General features: G+C 48.5%; 8 protein-coding genes across 8 annotated transcripts; 5 read left to right on the top strand and 3 right to left on the bottom strand.

The window, feature by feature from the left end:
• Positions 1 to 420: 420 nt before the first annotated feature.
• BDV27DRAFT_134512 (putative mRNA-nucleus export ATPase (Elf1)) lies at positions 421 to 4,481 on the bottom strand. The gene is made up of 2 exons (XM_032068320.1): positions 1,555 to 4,481; positions 421 to 1,500 (listed from the first exon to the last, which is right to left on the bottom strand). The coding sequence occupies exons 1-2, from the start codon at positions 4,170 to 4,172 to the stop codon at positions 762 to 764; spliced, it is 3,357 nt and encodes a 1,118-aa protein (XP_031923518.1). The 5' UTR covers positions 4,173 to 4,481; the 3' UTR covers positions 421 to 761.
• An 867-nt stretch (positions 4,482 to 5,348) lies between these two features.
• Positions 5,349 to 7,321, top strand: mcsA (putative citrate synthase Cit1). Its single transcript, XM_032068319.1, has 3 exons — positions 5,349 to 5,647; positions 5,711 to 6,865; positions 6,918 to 7,321. The coding sequence occupies exons 1-3, from the start codon at positions 5,600 to 5,602 to the stop codon at positions 7,116 to 7,118; spliced, it is 1,404 nt and encodes a 467-aa protein (XP_031923517.1). The 5' UTR covers positions 5,349 to 5,599; the 3' UTR covers positions 7,119 to 7,321.
• A 2,866-nt stretch (positions 7,322 to 10,187) lies between these two features.
• On the top strand, positions 10,188 to 13,546 carry BDV27DRAFT_167825 (putative C6 transcription factor; the record flags this gene model as incomplete). Its single annotated transcript, XM_032074600.1, has 4 exons — positions 10,188 to 10,480; positions 11,290 to 11,816; positions 11,872 to 12,945; positions 13,023 to 13,546. The coding sequence occupies 4 exons, from the start codon at positions 10,188 to 10,190 to the stop codon at positions 13,295 to 13,297; spliced, it is 2,169 nt and encodes a 722-aa protein (XP_031923516.1). The 3' UTR covers positions 13,298 to 13,546.
• A 69-nt stretch (positions 13,547 to 13,615) lies between these two features.
• Positions 13,616 to 15,327, bottom strand: BDV27DRAFT_161655 (sugar porter family MFS transporter; the record flags this gene model as incomplete). The annotated part of the gene is made up of 4 exons (XM_032073253.1): positions 13,616 to 13,776; positions 13,834 to 14,836; positions 14,889 to 15,058; positions 15,123 to 15,327. The coding sequence occupies 4 exons, from the start codon at positions 15,325 to 15,327 to the stop codon at positions 13,616 to 13,618; spliced, it is 1,539 nt and encodes a 512-aa protein (XP_031923515.1).
• Positions 15,328 to 15,684: 357 nt separating this feature from the next.
• Positions 15,685 to 16,654, top strand: BDV27DRAFT_167823 (SDR family NAD(P)-dependent oxidoreductase; the record flags this gene model as incomplete). The annotated part of the gene is made up of 2 exons (XM_032074599.1): positions 15,685 to 15,919; positions 15,980 to 16,654. The coding sequence occupies exons 1-2, from the start codon at positions 15,827 to 15,829 to the stop codon at positions 16,652 to 16,654; spliced, it is 768 nt and encodes a 255-aa protein (XP_031923514.1). The 5' UTR covers positions 15,685 to 15,826.
• A 608-nt stretch (positions 16,655 to 17,262) lies between these two features.
• Positions 17,263 to 18,500, bottom strand: BDV27DRAFT_148686 (NAD(P)-dependent alcohol dehydrogenase; the record flags this gene model as incomplete). Its single annotated transcript, XM_032070951.1, has 3 exons — positions 17,263 to 17,538; positions 17,626 to 18,158; positions 18,233 to 18,500. The coding sequence occupies 3 exons, from the start codon at positions 18,498 to 18,500 to the stop codon at positions 17,263 to 17,265; spliced, it is 1,077 nt and encodes a 358-aa protein (XP_031923513.1).
• A 1,568-nt stretch (positions 18,501 to 20,068) lies between these two features.
• On the top strand, positions 20,069 to 20,467 carry BDV27DRAFT_161652 (uncharacterized protein; the record flags this gene model as incomplete). Its single annotated transcript, XM_032073252.1, has 1 exon — positions 20,069 to 20,467. One exon carries the CDS (start codon positions 20,069 to 20,071, stop codon positions 20,465 to 20,467), a length of 399 nt encoding a protein of 132 aa, XP_031923512.1.
• Positions 20,468 to 21,186: 719 nt separating this feature from the next.
• Positions 21,187 to 22,069, top strand: BDV27DRAFT_134504 (uncharacterized protein). Its single transcript, XM_032068318.1, has 2 exons — positions 21,187 to 21,562; positions 21,626 to 22,069. Exons 1-2 carry the CDS (start codon positions 21,206 to 21,208, stop codon positions 21,974 to 21,976), a joined length of 708 nt encoding a protein of 235 aa, XP_031923511.1. The 5' UTR covers positions 21,187 to 21,205; the 3' UTR covers positions 21,977 to 22,069.
• Positions 22,070 to 22,139: the final 70 nt, after the last annotated feature.

The following is a 22,139-nucleotide window of genomic DNA, read 5'->3' as shown; positions in this document are numbered from 1 at the left end:
TTCACTATATGTCTTTCATGAAAGACAAGGCTGTGGGGGTTGATGTCACGAACCGCCACAAGGTCATTTGTGGCCGAGCATTTACACCTCCCTTTGGTCCAATGGAATTGCCCACATGATACTGACAGTGGCTTGATTGTCTTGATTTGAGTATACACATGGACCTATGATGATACGTACCTATTGTGCTAGATGCTAGGGTTTTGAAAACTCTTTGGAGCGTCAAGGCGTATGTGTATGAGGCTAGCCATCCCCTCTTCATTGGGCTCATGTTTGCCCGAACTCTGTATTGGTCCATGAGAACCTTGTTGCTTCCAAATCATTGCATAATGCGTAGTTAGTCACGCTGTTTCAAATCGAATAATGATAACATCGTAGCATGATCTCAATACTAAGTTCTGGTATCTACAGTTCAGCATGTGCTCGATGAGCCAAGGTTATATTACTATAGTGACAGCAGTAAAGGTCGGCAAACAGAAAGCCTACCGTCACTAAACATGGAAAAAGCTAGATATTGCTCCATATATACAATACAGAGATATAGACCACAGTGGTGCAATTCTGTCGATTGCTGAAAGAAAATCTCTGACTTTTCTATGTAAGATAAATAGTCATCTATGGTAAGCAAACCGCCGAAATATATTGAGCAAGAACAAAAGCAAACGCCAAGCCGTCTATCGTAATGACCAAAACAGGCAAATCATCACACTGCGCATGCAGCGAACAGAGTCCAGAAAAATGGTATAAACAACGAATATTTACTAAGCCTCATCATCAGTATCCGGAGGCTTGGGGGTACCCTTGGGGCTATTAAGCCACTCAAGATGGCGGAGACGACGACGAGTCTCACGCTCCTTCAGCTGGGCACGGGTCATCTTCTTCTTCTTTCTCGCCTTGAACTTGAGTTCTCCCTGTTCCTCGGCGCCAGAGTTGACGGCGGAGGCAGCAGCGGAGGCAGCCGCGCTGGTGGCCGTAGAGTTCACAGCGGTGCCGGCCTGGGGCGAGTTGGCCGCACTGTCTTCGAACCGGTCAAGCGACACGCCTGTGTTGGTACGGGCAACAATGCGCCCATCAGCGACGTGAAGCTGTTCGGGGCAGAGCGCGCCCACAAATTCCTCGTTGTGAGAAATCATGACCACACCACCCTTGAAGTCGCGGATGGCCACAGCCAAACCACCCAAAGAGTCACGGTCCAAGAAGTTAGTGGGTTCGTCCAGCACAAGCAAGTGAGGGTTGTTCCACATGGCTCCGGCCAACACAACCTTCACCTTTTGACCACCAGAGAGGCCAGAGATTTGGTTGTGGTTGGCGATCTCGGGATCCAAACCGACGTCCTCAAAGTGCTTCGAGATCTCAGGGGGTTCCAAGTTTCTGAATCCAAGACCCTCACGAGAAGCCTCGTGATCATCGAATTCCTGAACCAGCTTGAAGAAGCCAAGTTCAAGCAGGGTCTCACGGGAGATCATGGTGTTATGCTTGGGAAGGAGACCAATCCATTTACTATGGTATCTGTTAGCGGGGGCGCGCGGGGACTAGCAGGCGGCGATAACTTACACTTCGTACTGGAACGACTTCTTCCACTTTTGCCGACCCATAAGGGCCTCAATGCGACGGGGACCCCTGCCATCCTTGAGGTCGACCGGCTTCTCCAGCTGAGCCTTATCTTCCTCGGTAAGAACACGGGTCTGCTTCAGGTAGACCTCGCGGTCGTCACCGTTAGCATAACGCCACTGGAGGTACTGGCTAGGTGTCTTCTCTAGATGCATCTCCACGTGCTCGAGAGCGTGCTGCTTAATATAACCGATACGAAGGTTGGGGTGTTTCTCGACTTTGCCAGTTTGGGGGATGGTCTCTCCCGTAAGCATCTTGATGAAAGTAGATTTACCAGCACCGTTTCCTCCAATGATGGCAACACGGGAGGACAGCGTCAGGGTAAGCGATGCGTCAGTCAAGGATGGCTTAGTGGCACCGGGATAGGTGTAGGAACAGTTGGTCATCCGGAGGATGGCACGGGTCTGGGACTTGATACCAGACAGAATACCAGGGGGAGGGAACTTGAACTGAACAGCGCTGGCGGACAAGGTGTAATAGCTCTTTGCTTCGGGCTTCTGCTTGACGAAAGCAGCCAGATTACCCTTGTAGCAGACCAGCTTCTTGTTTTCATAGTGATAAATATCCGTGCAGACTTCGTCCAAGAATCCGGAGTCGTGACTGACAATCAAACTGGTGATATCGGTGTGCTTCTTGAGGTATTCCTGCAACCACTTCACGTTGGCAACATCCAAGTGGTTAGTGGGTTCGTCCAAGAGTAGAACATCCGCCTTCATGAGCATGGCACGGGCCAACGCAAGCTTCATCTTCCAACCACCAGAGAGTGACCCAACACGCTGCGACTGGCGGCCCTCTGGGCCATCAGTGAAGCCGAATTCGAGAAGCACCTGACTGATGTGCTCCTGACCAGCCTCTGCAATCTTGGGGTCTTTGGAGACGTACTCGATGATGCTCAGGTCAGCATCTTCGCCCTGGTTATGCTCGACAAAGCAGGTTCGAACAACATCCTGCGGGGGGAAGCCCTCCAGCTTTTCGTTGGCGATACTGCGCATGAGAGTCGACTTGCCAGCTCCATTGCGACCACAAAGACCATAACGGTGACCCTTCAGCAAGCGGAGGTTAGTGTGGTTGAGAAGCAGCATTCCACCGTAGGCGAGGGAAAAGTTGGCGTTGACAATCTCGACCTCGTTGGGATCATCGGGCTCAGGCTTTCCAAACTTGCGGTGATCTTCCTCAATGAAATGTGCCTGAAGAGCGGAGGCGACAGCGTCGTGTTTATCCTCCGATAGCAAGCCACGCAGGTAGGGGGCGACACAGACAGGGATACGGTCGTGCATGCGGCAATTCACATCTTCACGGACCATCTCCGCGATGTAAGTCTTACCGAGCTCGAAAAGTGTATGCGCCTCGGGCACAGCAAGGCCGCCGTTGGCCTGAACCTGGGCATCCAAGACGGCGAGAACCTCATCTGGAGTTGTCTTGGTGACAGATCCAGCGTGGACGTTGCTGTCGCTCATGGCCTTCTCCATGACGTTCAATGCGCGGGTAGCAAGCTCTCGGACTTCCGGGAGGGAAGCACGATCCTTGACCGCCTGTACACCAGGGATGAGCTTGGGCAAGAACGTACGTGCCTCGGAGGGATCATGTACGAGTTTTGTCAGGTTCTCCACGACCACGACAGTGCGACGCAAAGTCTCTTGGGGCGTTGTTGGGGCGTTCAAGGAGCGCTCCAGCAAAGGGGTGAGCAAAGCCAGGACGGGCGAGGTAACAATGGCGACGAAAGTAGTTTGCGACAAGGCATGGATGGCATCCTGTAGTGTCTTCTCGGATGGCTGCTCCATGGTCTTGATCAAAAGAGGGATACGGGGGGTAACATCATCGTTGGACAACAGAGTGGTAACCGCGTTCATGGCCTTGCAGGCCCGCTTAGCCACTTCAGCCTTCAGGTCGTGCATGCCGGACTCCACCAGAGGGATCAAGTCTTTCAGAGTCTTGCCCATCGCCTCCCGCAGTATATCCTTCTCACGTTCTTCTTCCATAGTTCCGTTACCCATCTGCGCCTTGACGGCCATCTTCTCGATGAGGGAGTATGCGCCGACAAAGCCCTGCCACTTACCAGTGCCGCGACTGAGATAAGCAGAAAGGGCGGGGAGGAGACCATTGGCCATCGATTCGGGCTTGAGGCAGGTAAACAAGGCATCGATTGCATACTGAGCGGCGTCGCGAACTACGGCGCCCTTGTCGGCCAACGCATCGAGGGCAACGCCGAGAACGCCGCCATCTTGAAGGAGGAATACGACTTCGCTGAGAGGGTGTTCGCGGGGGAAACGTTCGAACAGAGCGCCGATGATCAGCATAGCACTCTCACGGCGAGCGCCATTCTTCTTATCGTTCGCCGCCTTCTTGACTTGCGACAAGACGTCATACTTCTGAAAGCCGAGGCAGCCGACACTTTGAATCAACAGGTTGGTCAAGGCGTAGGAGGCATCAAGAGACTGCTGGGAGGTCTCTGCGGTAAAGATGGTGTTGAAAAGGGACGAAACCTCCTCCGAGGTGGGAGGGACGGTCGATGGGGTCTTGGAAACAGCGGTAGCCATGGCTGTAGGTTCGGAATGAGGCATTCTCTTGTATATATGGCGATCTTAAATGCAGTGCGTCACTCGCCGGAGTGTGTGCTTTCGCTTCAACCTTTGCACTAAAATCCGTAAGCCACTAAAGCGGCGTGGTGCGGATGGAAAATTGAAAATACCACAAAAGAGAAAAGAAAAGTACAAAGAAGAAATCTACACGAAATTCAAAACTTTTTGATGAAAATCCAAACGTCAGATCGGCCTCTGGACGAGGATCCGTCTTCAACACAACAACAGGGTATATGAACAAGAGAAAGGAAAGAGGGGAGAGTGAAGAGACAAGAGGAAAGGGGAAAAAAATCCAGGCCGAACTGGAAAGAAAGATCACTCACTGATAATGATGGCGGGGCGGCGATTATTTTTTTTTGGGCCGCTGATAAGTTCCCTTGTGATTGGGCGCGGGTGAAAATCTCTGCCTGAGGCGCAGGGGAACCGGATTTGCACCAATCATAATACACCGCCTTTGCATGGGCCCTGATTGTTGGCTCAGCCCCCGTCGCCGCTCACAGCCTGAGGCACCCGTGGCTGGTAAGAGTCTAGCCAGGTGCCGGTTGTGGCGGTGCACGCTTGGTGTGTCTGCCTCAGGCATAAATCTATTTCACCCCGAAGCAGGCTATTCCACATCGGGATTACCCCGCACGCCGGATCCGCCAACCCGCGGATATCGTGACGGGTACGGAGTCTCTCATCCAAACAATCAAAACACCACGTAGTATTCTATCTTGGAGAGGAGTAGCCGAATTTATATACCCTCCCTCTTACATTCTGGAACATATCTATATGCTTCTTTTTACCCGGTGTAGTTCGAACGTCTATTTTATCCTACATACTCTGAATTAAACAATCATCCCGTATGCCGATGATCAACTATCAGCTTGTCCCGAAGCATATGGTCCATCACATCCCTTGAGAGAAATACCCGACCCTCGGCAACAACAACAACAACAACAACAAATATTCATAGGATTCAAGAGTATAGAATAATGATGTATTTTTGTTCTTTATAATTATATAGTAGTTAGTTAGAGCCATGTATTACTAACAATTACATCCTTCCATCCGACCGTGAGCAAGGAGTGGTGTGATTAGACCTCGAGAGATATGATGGGTGTTGGTTGGACTCTCCGCATGCAGCCGTTGGATTGCCTCGGCACCTTCCTTGTCACCTTCACCGTTCCTCCGCGGCCAACCGGGCCATCAAATCGGTCTGGAGTGCAAGGGGGGCCCTCGGCGTATAATTCGTGCTCCCTCCTTTCGCTGTTTTCTTCTCTTCCTTGTGTACCTTCACTCTAAAATTTAAAAACTCCCATCGTCCTCCCCGATAGAATTCGACACAAAGCCTGTTCTGGTTTCCTGTGTTCCTGTGTTGAGTGTAATTCTACGGGTCTTTTCTCCACCACAAATAAAAAAAACACACCATGGCCATGTCCATGCGAACCACCCGCCATGCTACCAAGCTGGCTCAGGTTAGTTCCCGATCGCAACTGGTATCACCCTAATGCAGAGACTAAATCTAGCCATTGTGACAGTCTTCACGTCTATTGGCTCAGTATACCTCTCGTAGATCTTATGCGACGGCGGAACCCGATCTGAAGTCCGCCCTGAAGTCGGTCATCCCCGCCAAACGTGAACTCTTCCAGCAGGTGAAACAACAGGGTGACGAGGTGATTGGTGAGGTCAAGGTTGCCAATGTCATTGGTGGCATGCGTGGTCTCAAGTCGATGCTCTGGGAGGGCTCGGTCCTCGATCCCGATGAGGGGATCCGCTTCCACGGCAAGACCATCAAGGACTGTCAGAAGGAGCTCCCCAAGGGTACTTCCGGCACTGAGATGTTGCCAGAAGCCATGTTCTGGCTCCTCCTGACGGGCCAGGTTCCCTCAACCAGCCAGGTGCGCGCCTTCTCGCGCGAATTGGCCGAGAAGTCCCACCTCCCCCAGCACATCCTGGACCTCATCAAGTCCTTCCCCCGCGACATGCACCCCATGACGCAGCTCTCGATCGCCGTCGCTGCCCTGAACACCGAGTCGCAGTTCGCCAAGGCCTACGAAAAGGGTCTAAACAAGGCCGATTACTGGGAACCCACATTTGATGACAGCATCTCCTTGCTGGCCAAGATCCCCCGTGTCGCCGCCTTGGTCTTCCGCCCCAACGAGATCGACGCTGTCGGCACCCAAGCTCTCGACGTGACCCAGGATTGGTCTTACAACTTCGCCGAGCTGCTCGGCAAAGGTGGCCAACAGAACCAGGACTTCCACGATTTGCTGCGTCTGTACCTGGCTCTGCACGGTGACCACGAGGGCGGTAACGTGTCCGCTCACGCTACCCACTTGGTTGGAAGCGCCCTGAGCGACCCCTTCCTGAGCTACAGCGCAGGTCTTTTGGGTCTTGCCGGACCTCTGCACGGTCTTGCTGCCCAGGAAGTCCTGCGGTGGATCCTGTCCATGCAGGACAAGATCGGAACCAAGTTCACTGACGAGGATGTCCGTACCTATCTCTGGGACACCCTGAAGTCGGGTCGTGTCGTCCCTGGCTACGGTCATGGTGTCCTTCGCAAGCCTGACCCCCGTTTCGAGGCTCTCATGGACTTTGCTGCCACTCGCCCCGATGTTCTGGCCAACCCTGTCTTCCAATTGGTCAAGAAGAACTCCGAAATCGCCCCTGGTGTGCTTACGGAACATGGAAAGGTAAATGATCATGTCGGCTTTTTCCAAGCTACCTGTGCTAACGATACACTAGACTAAGAACCCTCACCCCAACGTTGACGCCGCCTCTGGTGTCCTCTTCTACCACTATGGATTCCAGCAGCCCCTCTACTACACCGTCACCTTCGGTGTCAGCCGTGCCCTGGGCCCTCTCGTCCAGCTCATCTGGGACCGTGCCCTCGGCCTGCCCATTGAGCGTCCTAAGAGCATCAACCTCCTGGGCCTGAAAAAATGATTGACGAATTCCAATCACTACGTGTAAAACATGTTTGAATGATAGCGTATTTTGATATCCGCAATGAACGTGTGTTCTTTCTTTGTTAAAGGTTAGCCTTTGTTCTCTTGCTTGCAGGGATTGATTTCCCTGCATCTAGCCATATGCCCATTTGCATAGACGTTAGATAGACTTTTAGAGAATAGAAATATATTGAGTCTTCTTATTTCCTCTGCCTTCTCTTTTCCTTTTCCATTTTTCCCGGAATGACGTAACCTCACGTATTAAGGCCATCACTCCTCATGATGTTTCACTGGCTGGAAGGGCTTTTTTATGAAGAGTCCTGTTTAAGCTGGGATTTCTAAATCAAGAATCTTTTCGAATTTTTCAATTTGATCCTTTGTATGTAATCCCTATGTATAAAGTTCTAGATAAATATAAGTGTGTAATTATGAAAAGAGCTGCATGATAAGAAACCTTGGAGTTATCAATCTTGTATTGTTGGCACTACCCGAAATTTATATATCTAGATCCACCTAGCATTGCCTCAAGGTTAATGTACCGCCACATGCGATTTACAATAAGATGAATACATCACAGAAAAATTTTCGTTATATCTATTATAAATACAGCTTTCCCCAAAGACAATGATTTTACGTTCTACAACTCATTGAGGACTGATGGCTGAACAGATGGCCAATACTATTGAGTATTAGCGAACAACCAACTTGACGAACAATGTCAGTTGGAAAAATAGGAAAATAATAAGGATTACGATGATAATGACAATTCTTATAAATGATACTACAATAGAAGAAAGATTCGCGACTGTACAACACGACCTAACCCCGGTGATATGGTCATGTTCCAATAGAAACAGGATAATCCTTTCCCAGCTGAATTCACATTTCACAAAGTGACAATTTGAAACAACATAGTTACAGAGCTCATTCACTATCCTTACCCGCAGGTTAACCCAACTGTAGCCTTTCCTACCGGCTCTTTATTCATGAGCCCATAAAGGTGAGGCAATTGGAGGAATGGCGAGATGGCTGGTCGAAATAACAATTGGTTATCAAGTTATCACCAAGTGCCGTCGCGATACTGGAAGATTGCGAAGAAAAGCGAAGAGATTGTCTGCCTGTAGGGGCACCTTGTCCGGTACTACTATTGCGTGTCAGCAATTGACGAGCTGCTACGTTGACTTCGGCTATTTTTGTCTTTCTCCCTGTCGGAGTTAATGGAGGACGCTATTTTAGGGAAGTTTTAGTCAATACCATTGAGACGGCTCTGCTGATGGAGTTATAATGCTCAACTGGCAGTAAAACGCTACCTGGTCAGCCGAGGGAGGGCATACTGAAGTGACAGGTTTTGATGGATAACTCAACGAGCAATCTTTCAGCACCTGCGGCTATTATGAGTGTCCGTCTTTCTAAGAAACTGTCCCTGCTTCGGCGAGCAGGACTGGACGATGTTGTCATAGTAACGCCGATAATAGCGCCGACCGAGGGAGAGGTCATTGCAGTGGAAATACTATCCACGCTGAACTGATGGGCTAGGATAGAAGACACCTCCAGACATATAAGCCCCTTAGTGGAAGGAGATATTGTCCGGGCCGTCCTCTCAAAGCGGCGTTCCTTTCAGGTCTTCAGCTGTGATATCCCCTCTAAACCTTTCCCCGGGGATATCTCTCCTATGTTAGCAAGAGCGGAATAGTGGGGGGAGGGGAGGTGTCTCGAGGACTTCTTTAACGATAAAGAGGTGCCAAATTATCTGGAGTCGCCTCCAAGGGCGAACTGCGTTGTTCGTCTGTTACAGGGGCTGATCTAGTTCTGGGTTTCGCAGATGGTGGGTTACCCACCACCAGTGGTGACCCAACTGAGGTAGTTGAGGTGTCACTGGGTATCCTACATGAGCTAAATAAAATTAATCCCGATGCTATTGTTCTCGAGTTTGGATCGTGTCTTGGATTTTACAACATCATGCCCGGTTTGGATTCACCGCAGTTCTGGTAGCATGTCGCTTCCCTTGTTGTTACAGCGAGTGATACTGTTACGGCTTGGGCCTGAAGCGTCTGATGGAAGTGCATGAGATTTATATTACTGTTATTACAGGACTTATTGTGAACAATATTACTTATGTGGGCTACATCGAGAAGGAGTTGGACTTGCCGGCTGAGAGTAACGCGGGGTTCATGTCGAAGACATTCCAATTGATAGATATGAGGCTCAATGATATTAAAAGCGAGAGGGCAAAAACAGAAAGAATGATGTCATAGAATCTTATTATCGGATGCTAAGCCAGTTACTATTGCTGTACAGTTAATAATAGGCGAAATTTTCATACACAGTTTTATCACGCCACTTTTCAGGTATACTTAAACTACAATGTAATTGGTAGTACCTTAGAAGCCATTGACACATAAAATAGCTTTGCCTTTCTCAAGGTATCAGGAAGCATGAACCCGTATGGCCTCTTTGTTTTGTTGACAATGATGATGAATGGGTATAGTCCACACCATGCTAAGCTATTGTTTCACAAAGGTGTTCCGGGGTAGGGCCTCCACTAGTTCAGATTATTAAGGGATCCATTGAACGAAGCTAGTGGAACCTTACCTATCGTACAAAGGTTCCACGTCGAAGAGGCGTACAGTGAATACGTAGAAGATATTAAGTTGCAGGGCGCTCAAAATGACCAAATGGGGGCTGATAGACTGGATTTTTAGAGCTGGGAATGTGACTATCCATTCTAAATAGCTTACAATTCACTAAGAGGAGATGGCCCTGTATAGAATATAAGGTACCTCTAGAGCTTTTTAACTGAGAATCTTCTCACTTCTTTACTCTAGGATCTGTGAAACGGGTGCTACTGAATATTATCTTGGTTAATTTATAGCAAATAACAACTGTGCGTCTATCTTCAGCGAAAATGTTGTTCCTCCCCATTTTTACCTTCTTCATGACCTTGATCTCCACTGCTGTCAGTCAACCCGTTGATGACATTTCACCTCGCAGTATCGGAGTCGTCCAGATTGTCAACAGTCTATCCGCCCCAATTTATGCCTGGTCAGTGGCCGATAAAGAAAGCAGAATGTATACGCTTTCTGCCGGGGGTGGCATTTACGAAGAAATATGGCGTTTGAATCCGAAAGGGGGCCGCATCTCCATAAAAATGTCGACAAAGTCTGACCTAAAAGCAAACGATGTCATACAATTCGAGTATGAAATGAGCGGCGATAAGGTCTACTGGGATGTCTCATGCGCTGACCTCCACCAACCCTCTGAGTTCACCAAGCGTGGGTTTTCCGTTCAGCCCTCATCCAATGACTGCCCCCCCATCAGCTGCGCTGCCGGTGATGAGCAGTGTTCTCAAGTTCGCCCTTGGTCAGAAGCAACACATAGCTGCTCTCTCATGACGTCCTTGACTTTCAAACTTTAAAGCCACCGATACTATGTGATGGACTATAGAATGGCTTCTTCTTTGTCTTTCCTTTTCGCCAAATGGCTCTGAATACGACTAGGGTTATAGTTGACCTAAATCCGGGTTGAGGGACGAGACCTTGTCTCTGGAAGATACGCGTTGAGCGATGTATCCTGAATGAACAGTTGCTGAATCAATTATGACTTTACAATGGCTGTTGAGTAGGCACCTAAATTGACGGACCTACATCCACGAAGATGCGCACATAGATAGACTTATTGTACATTTTCCTGCCCTGGTGGAATGACCCTAATTCGTAGTTGACTTTGGCTCTTGGATGCCTGAAGGCCTGAGGTAGACACCCAGTGGAGAGAAGACAGCCTAACCTGAAACAGGTTAGCTCGTACTCGGCTTCCCGCGCACCATGTCCGTGTCCGTGTCTGTCGCCTCGTCCCTCCGAGCAATTGACCGATGCGATATGTCACAAGCAATAAAAGCATAGGCTCAGCAAGATGAGTGATACAGTTAGAGCTCGTCGAATATTACGCAAAACCTTTGCGTGCGACGAATGTAAGCGGCGGAAAGTTCGATGTTCTGGTGATGATACTTGCTCCAATTGTGTCAGAGATGCAAAAGCATGCCGATACTCGTCTCCGTCGCAAAAATTATCGTCACTGCAAAGGTGAGGCTATCTGCCACGAGTTTGAATTGTATTACCCGGTCTGTAATCGTTAAATGGCTGGGATATGTTTACTTACATAACGTACTCAAGGCGTCTTCAAGAATATGAACAACTTTGGCAGGATATGGAAAAGGCCTGGAGGACGTACCTCCCTACAGTGGATTTGCAAGAAGCACTTCGAACTGTACGAGAGAGCCGCCAGGTAGCACCGGTAAATACAAGCCAGGATACCAAGCTCAGTACTGAGGTGGAACACCATACTGAGCAACTGCCGACAAACTTCACCGAACACAGCAATGCAGAGGACTATGAATTTGACGAATCTCAAGACTTCGATAACTCAATCGACGGTATGGGCTTTTTAACTGCTGACCCGCATAAGGCCGGATATACAGGGCCACAGTCTGGCATAGCTGCGTTGAAATTCCTACAGTCTCTTCCGCTGTACCTTCCACTGAATAGCGTAAACACTCCCTCGTCATTGGACGAGGATGATTTTCCCGCTGCGCGATCCCAGTCAATGGCTACAGTTAGCCGTTATATTGATGACTATTTCGCTCTTTATCATCCCGCGTATCCCATCTTACATGAAGGGACTTTTCGTGCGCGAATATCAGGTAAACCTTGTGCACGAGCCTGCCATGTATCAAATTTGCTAAGGCATTACTATAGGTGCCCTGGCTAAACCGCGGGACGGTTCGTGGCCGCTATTATATAATACAGTTCTCGCCATCGGTGCATTCGTTGGCGATTCAAATGCGACTAAATGTGACATCCCTTTCTACAAGGAAGCGCGTAGACATTTAACGATGGATGTCCTCGAGAAAGGGTCTTTGAGCTACGTGCAAGCTATTGTTATAATGGCTAATTATTTGCAAAAGCGCAATAAGCCTAACGCGGGGTTTATTCTTATTGGCATTGGCTTCAGCATGGCTCTTGCTATCGGCTTGCACCGCGAGTTCGGCATGCCAAGCACATCACCTTTTACCATGGAGATCCGCCGACGCGTTTGGTGGACACTGTTTGTTTTCGTTTCCGGGGCTCAGCTGACTCTCGGGAGGCCTGCAGTGTCCTTAGTTGGAGTGAATATTCGCCTCCCAGCAAACCTGGATGACCAGGATATTGCGGTCGACATGGAGCATTTGCCTGAGTGCAAGCCTGGGCCCACTATCACATCTGCTCTAATTGCTCAAGTGAAGCTAGCTAAGATTGCAAATGCCGTTCAGGTGGAGCTTCTTACGCACCACGTTCCAAGATATGAGAAAGCTTTGAAACTCGAAGAGAGTATCGGGAATTGGTGGAAGGACCTGCCCTCTTATTTCAACCAAGATGTCAACCTGGAACCACATTTGGAGTTGCCCAAGAGGGTTCTTCTATGGAGGTCTTTTCACCTCCGTATCGTTCTCAACCGGCCCTTTTTATTCGAAGCTATAGCTACGCGATCAGCCATCAGTACATCAGAGGGCCCGATCAAGTCATGCCTCGCTGCAGCTGACGAATGTGTCACGTCTATATGTGGATTCCTCAATCATACGGATAGTAGGAAACGAGGTCTCGCATGGTATGCGACATATTGGTTGATCACAGCGAGCTTTGTGCAGGCCACTTGTTACATCTATAGCCCCACTCATACAATGTCTCCGTCATGGAAGGGGCATCTCCAACAGGCTGTGGATTGCCTTGAGAGTCTTGGGTCATCACATGATATGGCGTTCCGCGCACGGAATGTATTACAGAAGCTCCTCGGTGAGACATGATACCTACCCCTCTTCCTGTTCATATTTCATCACGGCTGTCAAGGGTTTATAACTAACATGAAGTAGAACAAGGTCATGCTGTTGACTTAACCCAAAATACTAGTCCGAATCCAACAACGGCCTTGTCACGCCCTTCTCGTACCCTTTGGGCCCCACCGCCAGGTGCTCAAAATCAAGCAATATACAACCCGTTATCGATGGGGCTAGAGGATAGCTTTACGTGGTATCCACAAGGCATGTCTAATGCGGAACTCCTGGATGCGGCAGGAGGCTTCATGATTCAAAATTTCTTCGAGGGCTCAGAAGGACATTCAGGAACGAGTCCATGGATGCCAATGTGATCTACCATCCGCTTAACACATGAACCTTGGCTATGGCTATATTCTGCGTCTTTCCGTCTAGAGACCCTGGGCTCAGCCAACAACTTGCCGATGCGGGCACATCGATTACTGACGTATGCAATTATCTGACACATTAACTAAAAGTATATGCATAGTAGCACACGGTGGACAGTATACCATTTGAACGGGCAGTTTATTCTATAAAACATAGATCGCTCGTTGCTATGCTGTATGGAGAACTACGCAAAGGGAAGCATTTTTGATGGACAAGAGGCAGTTGTACGGGTTCCAGTCACGCAGTCATGGTATAACAACATCCTATGACGGACCTGCAACATGATTACTTTCTTCAACATTCTCCACCGATGCATCTTTCACTACAAAGATTTGCTCCGCAGCGGCAGCTTCACCTTCTGCGAAATAGTCTTCCAGGCCGAAAAGCCGATTCATATCCTCGAGTAACCGATTCCTTGTCTCAACTGTATACCCCGTCAGCAATCAAATAATCGGTTGCAGATCGAACCAAATCCACCCACCTAACGCAAAGCGGACAAAAGCCAAAGCGATTACGCATATAGCAGCATAAACAACGTACAGACCCCACCCGATCGCATCTGCAACGGGTGGCGAGGCCTGGGCAACGATATAGCACATGGTCCAATTAGCGGATGTTGCAAGTGCGTTGCCCTTCGCACGCATGGACAGTGGGAATATTTCTGACGGATATGTCCACGCTGCGACACCCCAGCTAATGTTAAAGAAGATATAGAATAGATAGGGAAAGACCACGATGGCATAATTTCCCTTTGATCCAGGGCTCTCACCCGCACGCCATTGCAATACTGCGATCCCGACCATGGCCAACATCATCCCTACGGTTCCGATCTGGAGCCATACCTTGCGCCCCAGACGGTCAAAGAAGAAGATGGGTATCCATGCACTGACGAACTGTGCGATCCCGACACCTCCTGTCGCCAGGTTTGCGGTGCGTGGATCGGTGATACCCCCCTTTTCGAATAATGTCGGCGTGTAGTAAAGTATTGAATTTGTCCCAGTAACTTGCTGGAAGCCTTGAATCCCACAACCAAGGAGAGTTAGCCGCAGGATAGGGATTTTAAACATTCCTCTCCAGGATGCTTTTGTGTGTTTCTCCAGGCGCATTGTTTCCTGGATCTGCTCGAGTTCTGTCGCTGCAGCCTCTGGGCCATGTAATCTAACTAGAACCTCACGAGCACAGTCATGTCTGTCCTGAGTGACAAGCCATCGTGGACTTGGCAAGACCCAGAACCAGCAGCCCATCCCCAGAACAATAGCGGGGAGAATCTGGATCGCCAAGGGAATGCGCCACCAATCTTTTGTTGGTAGGTAGTTGAACCCATAGTTCATCCAAAACGCACACAACTCACCAGTGCATAGAACCATTTGCTCTATGCCAATCAACCTTCCTCGGAGGGTTGGAGGAGCGATCTCCGATTGATATAATGGTACCCCTGCCGCACATCCTCCGACACCATAGCCTAAGACGATACGGCCAATTATCTGTGTGTTTGTCAGAAACATGGTATCGATAGGCAAAGCGCTGGCTGTTTACTATTTGGACAACCGTGTATGACGCAGCTTGCAAGACTGCACCGATAACAAAGACGATACTCGCAATAGCCAACATCCTCTCACGGCCATACCGATCCGAAAGACTACCGGTAGACATGGCGCCAATGAAGCAGCCTACATCGTACATTGAAACGATAGCACCGGTTACCCCTGAGTTGTGATCAATCATTGAATACCCACACTATGAAATTGAAGTTGATGGCATCGAACATACATGAATTCTTAGGATGCATTAAATCTTTGAACCGTTGGTCGGCAACAATAACACCCATCACTCCTTGGTCGTAGCCAAATAGCAATGCCCCTAGGGACACAAATGCAGCCAGTTTGTATACATACCATGGATCCCTTTCCCGAGGTGCAGAGGGATCAATCCCCGCTGGTGGGCGTATTAATCTCGTTTGTCGGAGTGACCACATTTTTGACTTTGTTCGACCTGGTCACTTTGCGCAACAAAGATCCTTACATCTTCGCCGGAGCTTCGTGCGATATATATACTCCACGATTTGAAGTAATTCACAAAATCTGGGGTGAAGCCGTCCGGGGTAAGTACTAGTTCTCCGGCGATATCTTGGACTTACTTCCTTCCCCACGTTGTGTCGGGAAGGTTGTTCGTCTTCGGCGATATGTCCGAGTTCGTATCCACTGAGGGACACCCCGCCAAACCATTGTACATCAGCTGCTCGGAGATAGCAGCGAGAAACCTTATCCTATTGTGGATCTTTATCAAGCCTCTTGGATATGAAAGTTGCATCGTGTGAGTGAAACAAGTCTTTATTCGGACCGCTGGATCCCGCATGAATAATCGACTAGGAGTAGGAATATAAGTATTAGATTATCTACTTGTTCGCACCTCAAAGTACGGCCTACCCAAGCAAGCATTAAGTTCAGCAAAGAACATCACAAGCCCTATACACCATGTCCCTCAAAGGAAAGATTGCCCTAGTCACAGGCGGTGCGAGAGGAATTGGAGCCGGAATAGTTCGTGCTTTAAGCGAACAAGGAGCAAAGGTATGTCAACTACCCAGATATACCTACTTTGTTCATCAATAGAGTTCTTACGAAGAACAGGTCGCATTCAACTATGTTTCCCCATCGTCACGCACAGCTGCAGAATCTCTTGTCGAGTCCTTACGAAACGACGGCTATGAAACATTCGGCATACAGGCCGATCTGGCCGACACCAATGCCCCGGCGACCCTTGTCTCCGCGGTTTTGTCTGCCTTTCAAACCACCCAAATCGATATCCTCGTCAACAACGCCGGAGCGGGCGACAACAGACCCCTAGAAGAAGTAACTCTTGAAAGCTATAACAAGCTCATGGATATCAACGTCCGCGCCGTGGTCTTCATGACCCAGGCCGTTCTGCCTTACATCCCCCGTGGTGGCCGCATCATTAATCTCTCGTCGATTTCCGCAAGAGGCGGCTACCCAACACAGTCTGTCTACGCTGCCACCAAAGCCGCCGTTGAGGGCCTCACCCGCGTATGGGCTACCGAGTTGGGTCACAAGTATGGTGTCACAGTCAATGCCGTGAACCCGGGCCCTGTCGATACCGACATGTACCAAGCTGCCGGACCAGTCCATCTCGCCAGAATGGAAGAGCAGAATAAGAAGGTACCTGCCGGTCAGCGATGCGGCACGACTCAGGATATTGCGGATATTATTACCTTTTTGGCGGAGGAAAGATCGCGGTGGGTTACTGGGGATGTGATCTGTGCGAATGGTGGTATGCTGTATACTTGATATTGCGAAAAATAACTTGCCCCATAGCGGAAAAGGCCTCTACAATATATCTCACTACCACTGGACCAAAACAACCATATGCTCAAGGCAGTGCCTTGAAACTGTGTGAGATATACTCGCTATCATTATCTGGACTTTTGAAATTATTACTATATAATCACCAGCCTACCCACATTTGATAGGCCCAAAGGTTAAAGCTTGATCGAGCTACCTGACAATCCTAACCTAGCATCTCGAAGAATCAATATTGCCTTCCGTGTTTATAGAGGTTTTAGGTCGGCTTTTGGCCCCCACGAGAATAATTCGAGGCTGTCCTTAATTGAGGCTACTAGTGAGTACTAGGTTATACATTTTGAGCCTGCTCTCTCTCTGACAGTGACTCGACCTGGAATGATGATGAACGCCGTGGTGGAGACATATGAGGCTCTTCTAATTTAACCCTGTGGAAAGCCAGTCATACGAAAAAAAAAAAAAAAAAAAAAGAAGGAATGAAAAGAACTAAACACATCTTCATTTTTATACATCTTACCCCTACCCCCTCCCCTAAAACTAACAACTTATTCAACTTTCACTCTATTAAACATGAGAATATTCAATAAAAACAAGTTCTAATCATCCAAAATCTGTACTTTAATAGCCTTAGAAGCAGGGTTACTCGCCGTCTCAAAGGCCTTGATCCCATCCTCCAATGCAAACCGATGCGAAACCAACGGTTTCAAGTCAATGATTCCTGCAGCGACGAGACTAATCGCCTTGGGGTAGATATCGTGATACCTATACTGCCAGCGGAGATCTATCTCTTTGGCGGAGAGATGCATGAAAGGGATGGTTTGGAAATCCTTGCCGACGCCGATCACGAAGACGGAGCCGCCGAAACGGGTGGACTATTTGGCAGGGAGGTTAGGTTATTTACTTGTTTTGCGTGATGGAGAGAGGGAGAGGAAGGGGGGAGAGGAGAAAGACGAGCTTACATATATTCCAGCATGGATACTAGACTCCACACCCGTGCATTCAATGACCAATTTTGCCTCTTGACCTAGAGTCTCGACGATCCTGCCCGCCAGGGCCTTGGGAGTGTCTTCTCTCGTGACTTTCACTGGTCTCACGCGGGGAACTAGCTCCTTTGCCTTTGCAAGACGGCCTTCATCCAAGTCTGTAATGACGATGGGTTCTGCGCCTGCTGCGTTAGCGGCGAGTAGAGTAACAAGACCGATGGGTCCTGCCCCGCAGATCACCAGGGGATCGGCAAGGCGGAGCCCGGATCTGTCGATTCCTGCTAGGGCAACGGTTAAGGGTTCCAGAAGGGCACCTTCTTCGAAAGAGATGTTGTCGGGGATATGGTGCAGCCATGCCTCGGGGTGGACGTGGTATCGTCGGAGGGTGCCGTGGTGAGGAGGCGTGGAGAAGAAGACCACGTCCGGGCAGGCGTTGTATTGGCCGGTTCGACAGAAGTAACAGGTGGGTTTGGAGCAGGGGACACCGCATTCCATGGCGACTTTGTCGCCTGTTTGGTGTTCGTTAGTGTATATAAGTCCTTCCGTAGGTAGTGGTAAACAGGCGTTTGTTTAGATGACTTACCGGGCTTGAACCGAGTTACATCCTTGCCGACTTTGAGAACTACACCTGCACTTTCATGGCCTAGACCGTTGTCCCCTGTTACGACCATGTCTCCGATGTGGCCATGTTTCCAGAAGTGTACATCAGAGCCACAGATTCCAGTGGCACGGACATGGACGAGACACTCATGGGGTTGGATCTCGGGGATGTCTGATTTTACTAGACGGAGGTCGTTGGCGGGGCTGGTATGGATGGCATGGTTGTAGGGTTTGCGGTCGAAGATATCCATCTTGAAGTTAGGTATGACTGTGATTAAGCTTGTTTTTGTTATTTCTTGAATGGTCATACAGAAGCTACTTATATCTTTCTTCGGAGGCCGAAAGTTGGAGAACTTGACGAGTTCGCCATATTGGAGACTCTTCTCCATCCTCAGGTGGGATGGCTCTTCGGACGTACCACCGAATTGGTGGGTTGCTGGCCAATATTCGTTCTACCATCCTGCAGAAGATCATGTGTTGTTGATCTGTGGACCAAGCAAGTAATGATTGTCAAGGTCTGCGGTTATAGTCACTGACGAAAAACAACCTCGGCATCATCTCCGAGGTGGAACAGGCATACATACAGTTCCTGTGTGCTATTTACGACTTCGGAACTTCCCCGATGCATCACAACAAGGCCTTTTAGGTAGGTCTATCCACAGTGAACAGCTTTTTGAGGGTGAACACGTACTGCAAGCCCTAGTAAATAGCATTGGTCTAGACTTGCCCCGGCCCGCAACAAATGGCTACCAAGTGGGGTGCTAGTCGCATATACAGAAAACCACACGTTTTCCGCCAAGCATCCGAGGCTCTTCTACGGAATTCAAATATTCGTTTCTTCGGGTTAACACTACTTGCAACATAATGGTGCTGAAATCGCCAAAGGGAGGTCCCGCCTCCAATAACATCCAAGAGGACCGAACTGACGTGTAAGATGATAACGCCGCAGACTTTTACGTCCCTCGCATCCCTTACAACGAGAGTACAATTGTCAATATAACCAGTGATATTTACATGTCTACTTGCAACTGGATTACATTTCTATTTGGGAGGTTGCCTGGGCCCCGCTCCAACGTCACGCTATTAACCAGGCCTTGTGTGAGGAACTTCATCTCGACCCTGCGGTAATCTTCGTTGATGAAGCGACTGCTATACATTCGGTACTCAGGATTAGCGGCTTATATTGAGTTTATTCGCCCTTACTCCCGGGCATTTGTGTATCTCGAACACTATGAGATTCGTGGCGGTCGTGATCCAGATCGTTTTAGTTATGAAGAGCCGAGGCTAGATCTTCTCCTTTACAAGACTCTCTCGGCATTTATACACCGTATATATTACAGGCTATTATATGCAAAAGCTTTCTAAACCTAGCTCTAGAGTAGTATGACCAACCCCACATTGAAGTGTCATATGAAGGAGGGTTCGTGAATGAGATCCTAAAAGAGGCTGGTGTCAATGGAATCTTTGGTATCAGACGTTCTTTGATGCTCCTATACGAAAGAAAGAACAACCCTTCTATTTTTCAGTTGCAGACGCCTTCATCGCACTGTAGGAGACGGGCTTTTATTACTACGGTCAATGCAGTTCTCTCGCTTTTGTTTTGAAAACAACGCGAATTCCGCCTGCAGATAAAGCGGAGCTTTCACAAAGGGCCCGTTATCTTGGATATAGTACTTTACGGGCTTGTCCAGGTATAGAGAAACCTCACTCGCTTCCTTTACCTTTTCTTTGAGTCTCTCCTCTGAAGACCAAATACAGCGAAAAGGATATTATTGAGTTATTTCCTTAAATCTATCGAAGCAATATCATATATATAAACATGAACAACCCCGATGATTCAGTGAAATATCCAGTTTCAACTACCTACATCTATCCACCTGTCATAATACCCTCGTCTCCGTTCTCTCCCACCCCTCTGCCTAAAAGAAACATGAGTCTCAAACTCTGGGCCCTGTTCCTCTTCGCCACCGGCGCATTCGCCAAATGTCGGCTAAGCGCCAAATATCCAGAATGCGAATGGAATGGCAGCGCGCCTTTCTGTAAAGGCGCAAAGGAGGGTAGTAAGCTCTTTGCCGAAAAAGGGATGAAGTTCATTGTCGGTACTTCGTCATATGAGAGGTTGCCATACGATGTCAGTCAGTCACCATGTAAGCATGACTTCGGTCATACTTGCCAGCGGTTCTTCGAGAAAACCCTTTGGTGTAAACCGAAGGATTGATCTTTGGGTTCAATTCACGTGGTGCTCTCCTGTTTGTATCTGTAGTTTGGGTTGGTGCTTCGCTTCCTTTCATTTCGTGATATGACTAGTTGACCTCCTCTAACAAATAGTGCATTCTCCGGTCTAAAAGCCGGCTAGGTCTAGTCTGGGTATGAGCTGGGATCATTATCGAACCTTTTATTGTTGTTATATCACTGTATCAACTAGCCGGTTTATGCACAATCGCCAAATGATCCTGTACCTCACCGTAGGGGCTTTACAGTCATTCGAGACTAAGGTGAGGTGGGTGATTTCAGGGATAGTCCTCTCAAATCTAGAAACACTTCTGATAGCAACATGGCTGTATGGAGTACAGCGCTTCCCAAAATACATTGTCCATGACATAAATCCTCAACTTGCTCACAAGCCCTAACGCTAAGAAAGCCTATGATGTGCCAGACTCAGTATAGCCAGTAAACTGTAACCACCATTATAAGCTATGCCATACTAGGACTATAAATTACAGACATCTGGCATATTCTGCTGTCTACCACACCAATCTTGCACTTCTCCGAACTAACAAACTGCATTCATTGACCATATGCAGGTAAAGGCGTACAAGTGTGATGTGTCGGAAGTACTTCAGAGTGACCCCGCATTTGTTGGCTGTCAATCAAACACCTCGATTCGGGACACACTCGGCCTATCACACTCACCATGACCCCAAGAACGCATCTAATCATTGAGGTCGGAAATTACATGTGTCTGCTCTGTGACCGGGAGTTTTCTACTGAAAGAGCATTGCTTCATCACTGCAGAGAAACCACTCGTCACTGCTGGTGTGAAAGATGTGTTCGCGTGTTCCCTTCGCTACCAGCCAAGGCTCAGCATCTTCGGCAATCAAACGCACACTATATCTGTCAGCTGTGCGCTCACAGACCGGACTTCATATCTGAGGATGAACTTGAAGACCATGAAATAGATTATCATCACCTTTGTGTTGATTGTGGTCTTTACCATAATTCCAAGGAGCAGCTACGCCTCCACGATGTCGACGTCCATAACCTTTGTGTGGAGTGTGATGAATACTACTCTAGCAAAAATAGTTTACGGATGGTATGCATGTTCAATCTCCGCGACTCTTCTAAGTAACTAAATTATAATTATAATTCAATATAGCACCAGCAAAAGCACCAACCTCGAATTCTAGAATGTTACGGTCGTCGATGTAACCAAACGTTCAAGTCGATCTCCGGAATGCTGATCCATTTGGAATCAGGATACTGCGAATCGAGCTCAGCTGAGGACTATATTCACGATGTAGCTCGCGAGTGTTACCAGAACCAAAAATACATCATGCATACTCTTGACGGCGGGTGGCTTTACTTCTGCTCTGCTTGTGACAAAGACTTTAGGTACCTCTCTGCTCTGTGGCAACATTGCGAGGATTCCTTAAGCTGTTCTTATCTTCTCCAAGGCCAGCAATGCTTGGCCAAGTTACAACGATATCTTTATCGTAAATTACGGTGATTACGCTATTTCGATCGGAACCAGGCAGTGTTGGTATAGTATTCAAGTAACTGTTGAGTCAAACGAGTTACATAGCATATATTTGGAGAATGGAGGGTTGATAATCCTAAGCTATTCCTCGTTGCCTTGTTGAAGAGGCGGATCTTATTATAGTTGAAACAAA

The sequence above is a fragment of the Aspergillus caelatus genome (assembly GCF_009193585.1).
Source record: "Aspergillus caelatus strain CBS 763.97 unplaced genomic scaffold BDV27scaffold_212, whole genome shotgun sequence".
Taxonomy (NCBI): Eukaryota; Fungi; Ascomycota; class Eurotiomycetes; order Eurotiales; family Aspergillaceae; genus Aspergillus; species Aspergillus caelatus.
This window is presented reverse-complemented; position numbering and strand designations above follow the sequence as displayed.

Coding starts and splice junctions, on each gene's coding strand:
- BDV27DRAFT_134504 (XM_032068318.1), top strand. CDS start 21,206: ATGTGTCTGCTCTGTGACCGGGAGTTTTCTACTGAAAGAGCATTGCTT. Junction 21,563..21,625: donor GCAAAAATAGTTTACGGATG/GTATGCATGTTC, acceptor AATTCAATATAG/CACCAGCAAAAGCACCAACC.
- BDV27DRAFT_134512 (XM_032068320.1), bottom strand. CDS start 4,172: ATGCCTCATTCCGAACCTACAGCCATGGCTACCGCTGTTTCCAAGACC. Junction 1,501..1,554: donor AAGTCGTTCCAGTACGAAGT/GTAAGTTATCGC, acceptor CAGATACCATAG/TAAATGGATTGGTCTCCTTC.
- mcsA (XM_032068319.1), top strand. CDS start 5,600: ATGGCCATGTCCATGCGAACCACCCGCCATGCTACCAAGCTGGCTCAG. Junction 5,648..5,710: donor ATGCTACCAAGCTGGCTCAG/GTTAGTTCCCGA, acceptor CCATTGTGACAG/TCTTCACGTCTATTGGCTCA. Junction 6,866..6,917: donor TGCTTACGGAACATGGAAAG/GTAAATGATCAT, acceptor ACGATACACTAG/ACTAAGAACCCTCACCCCAA.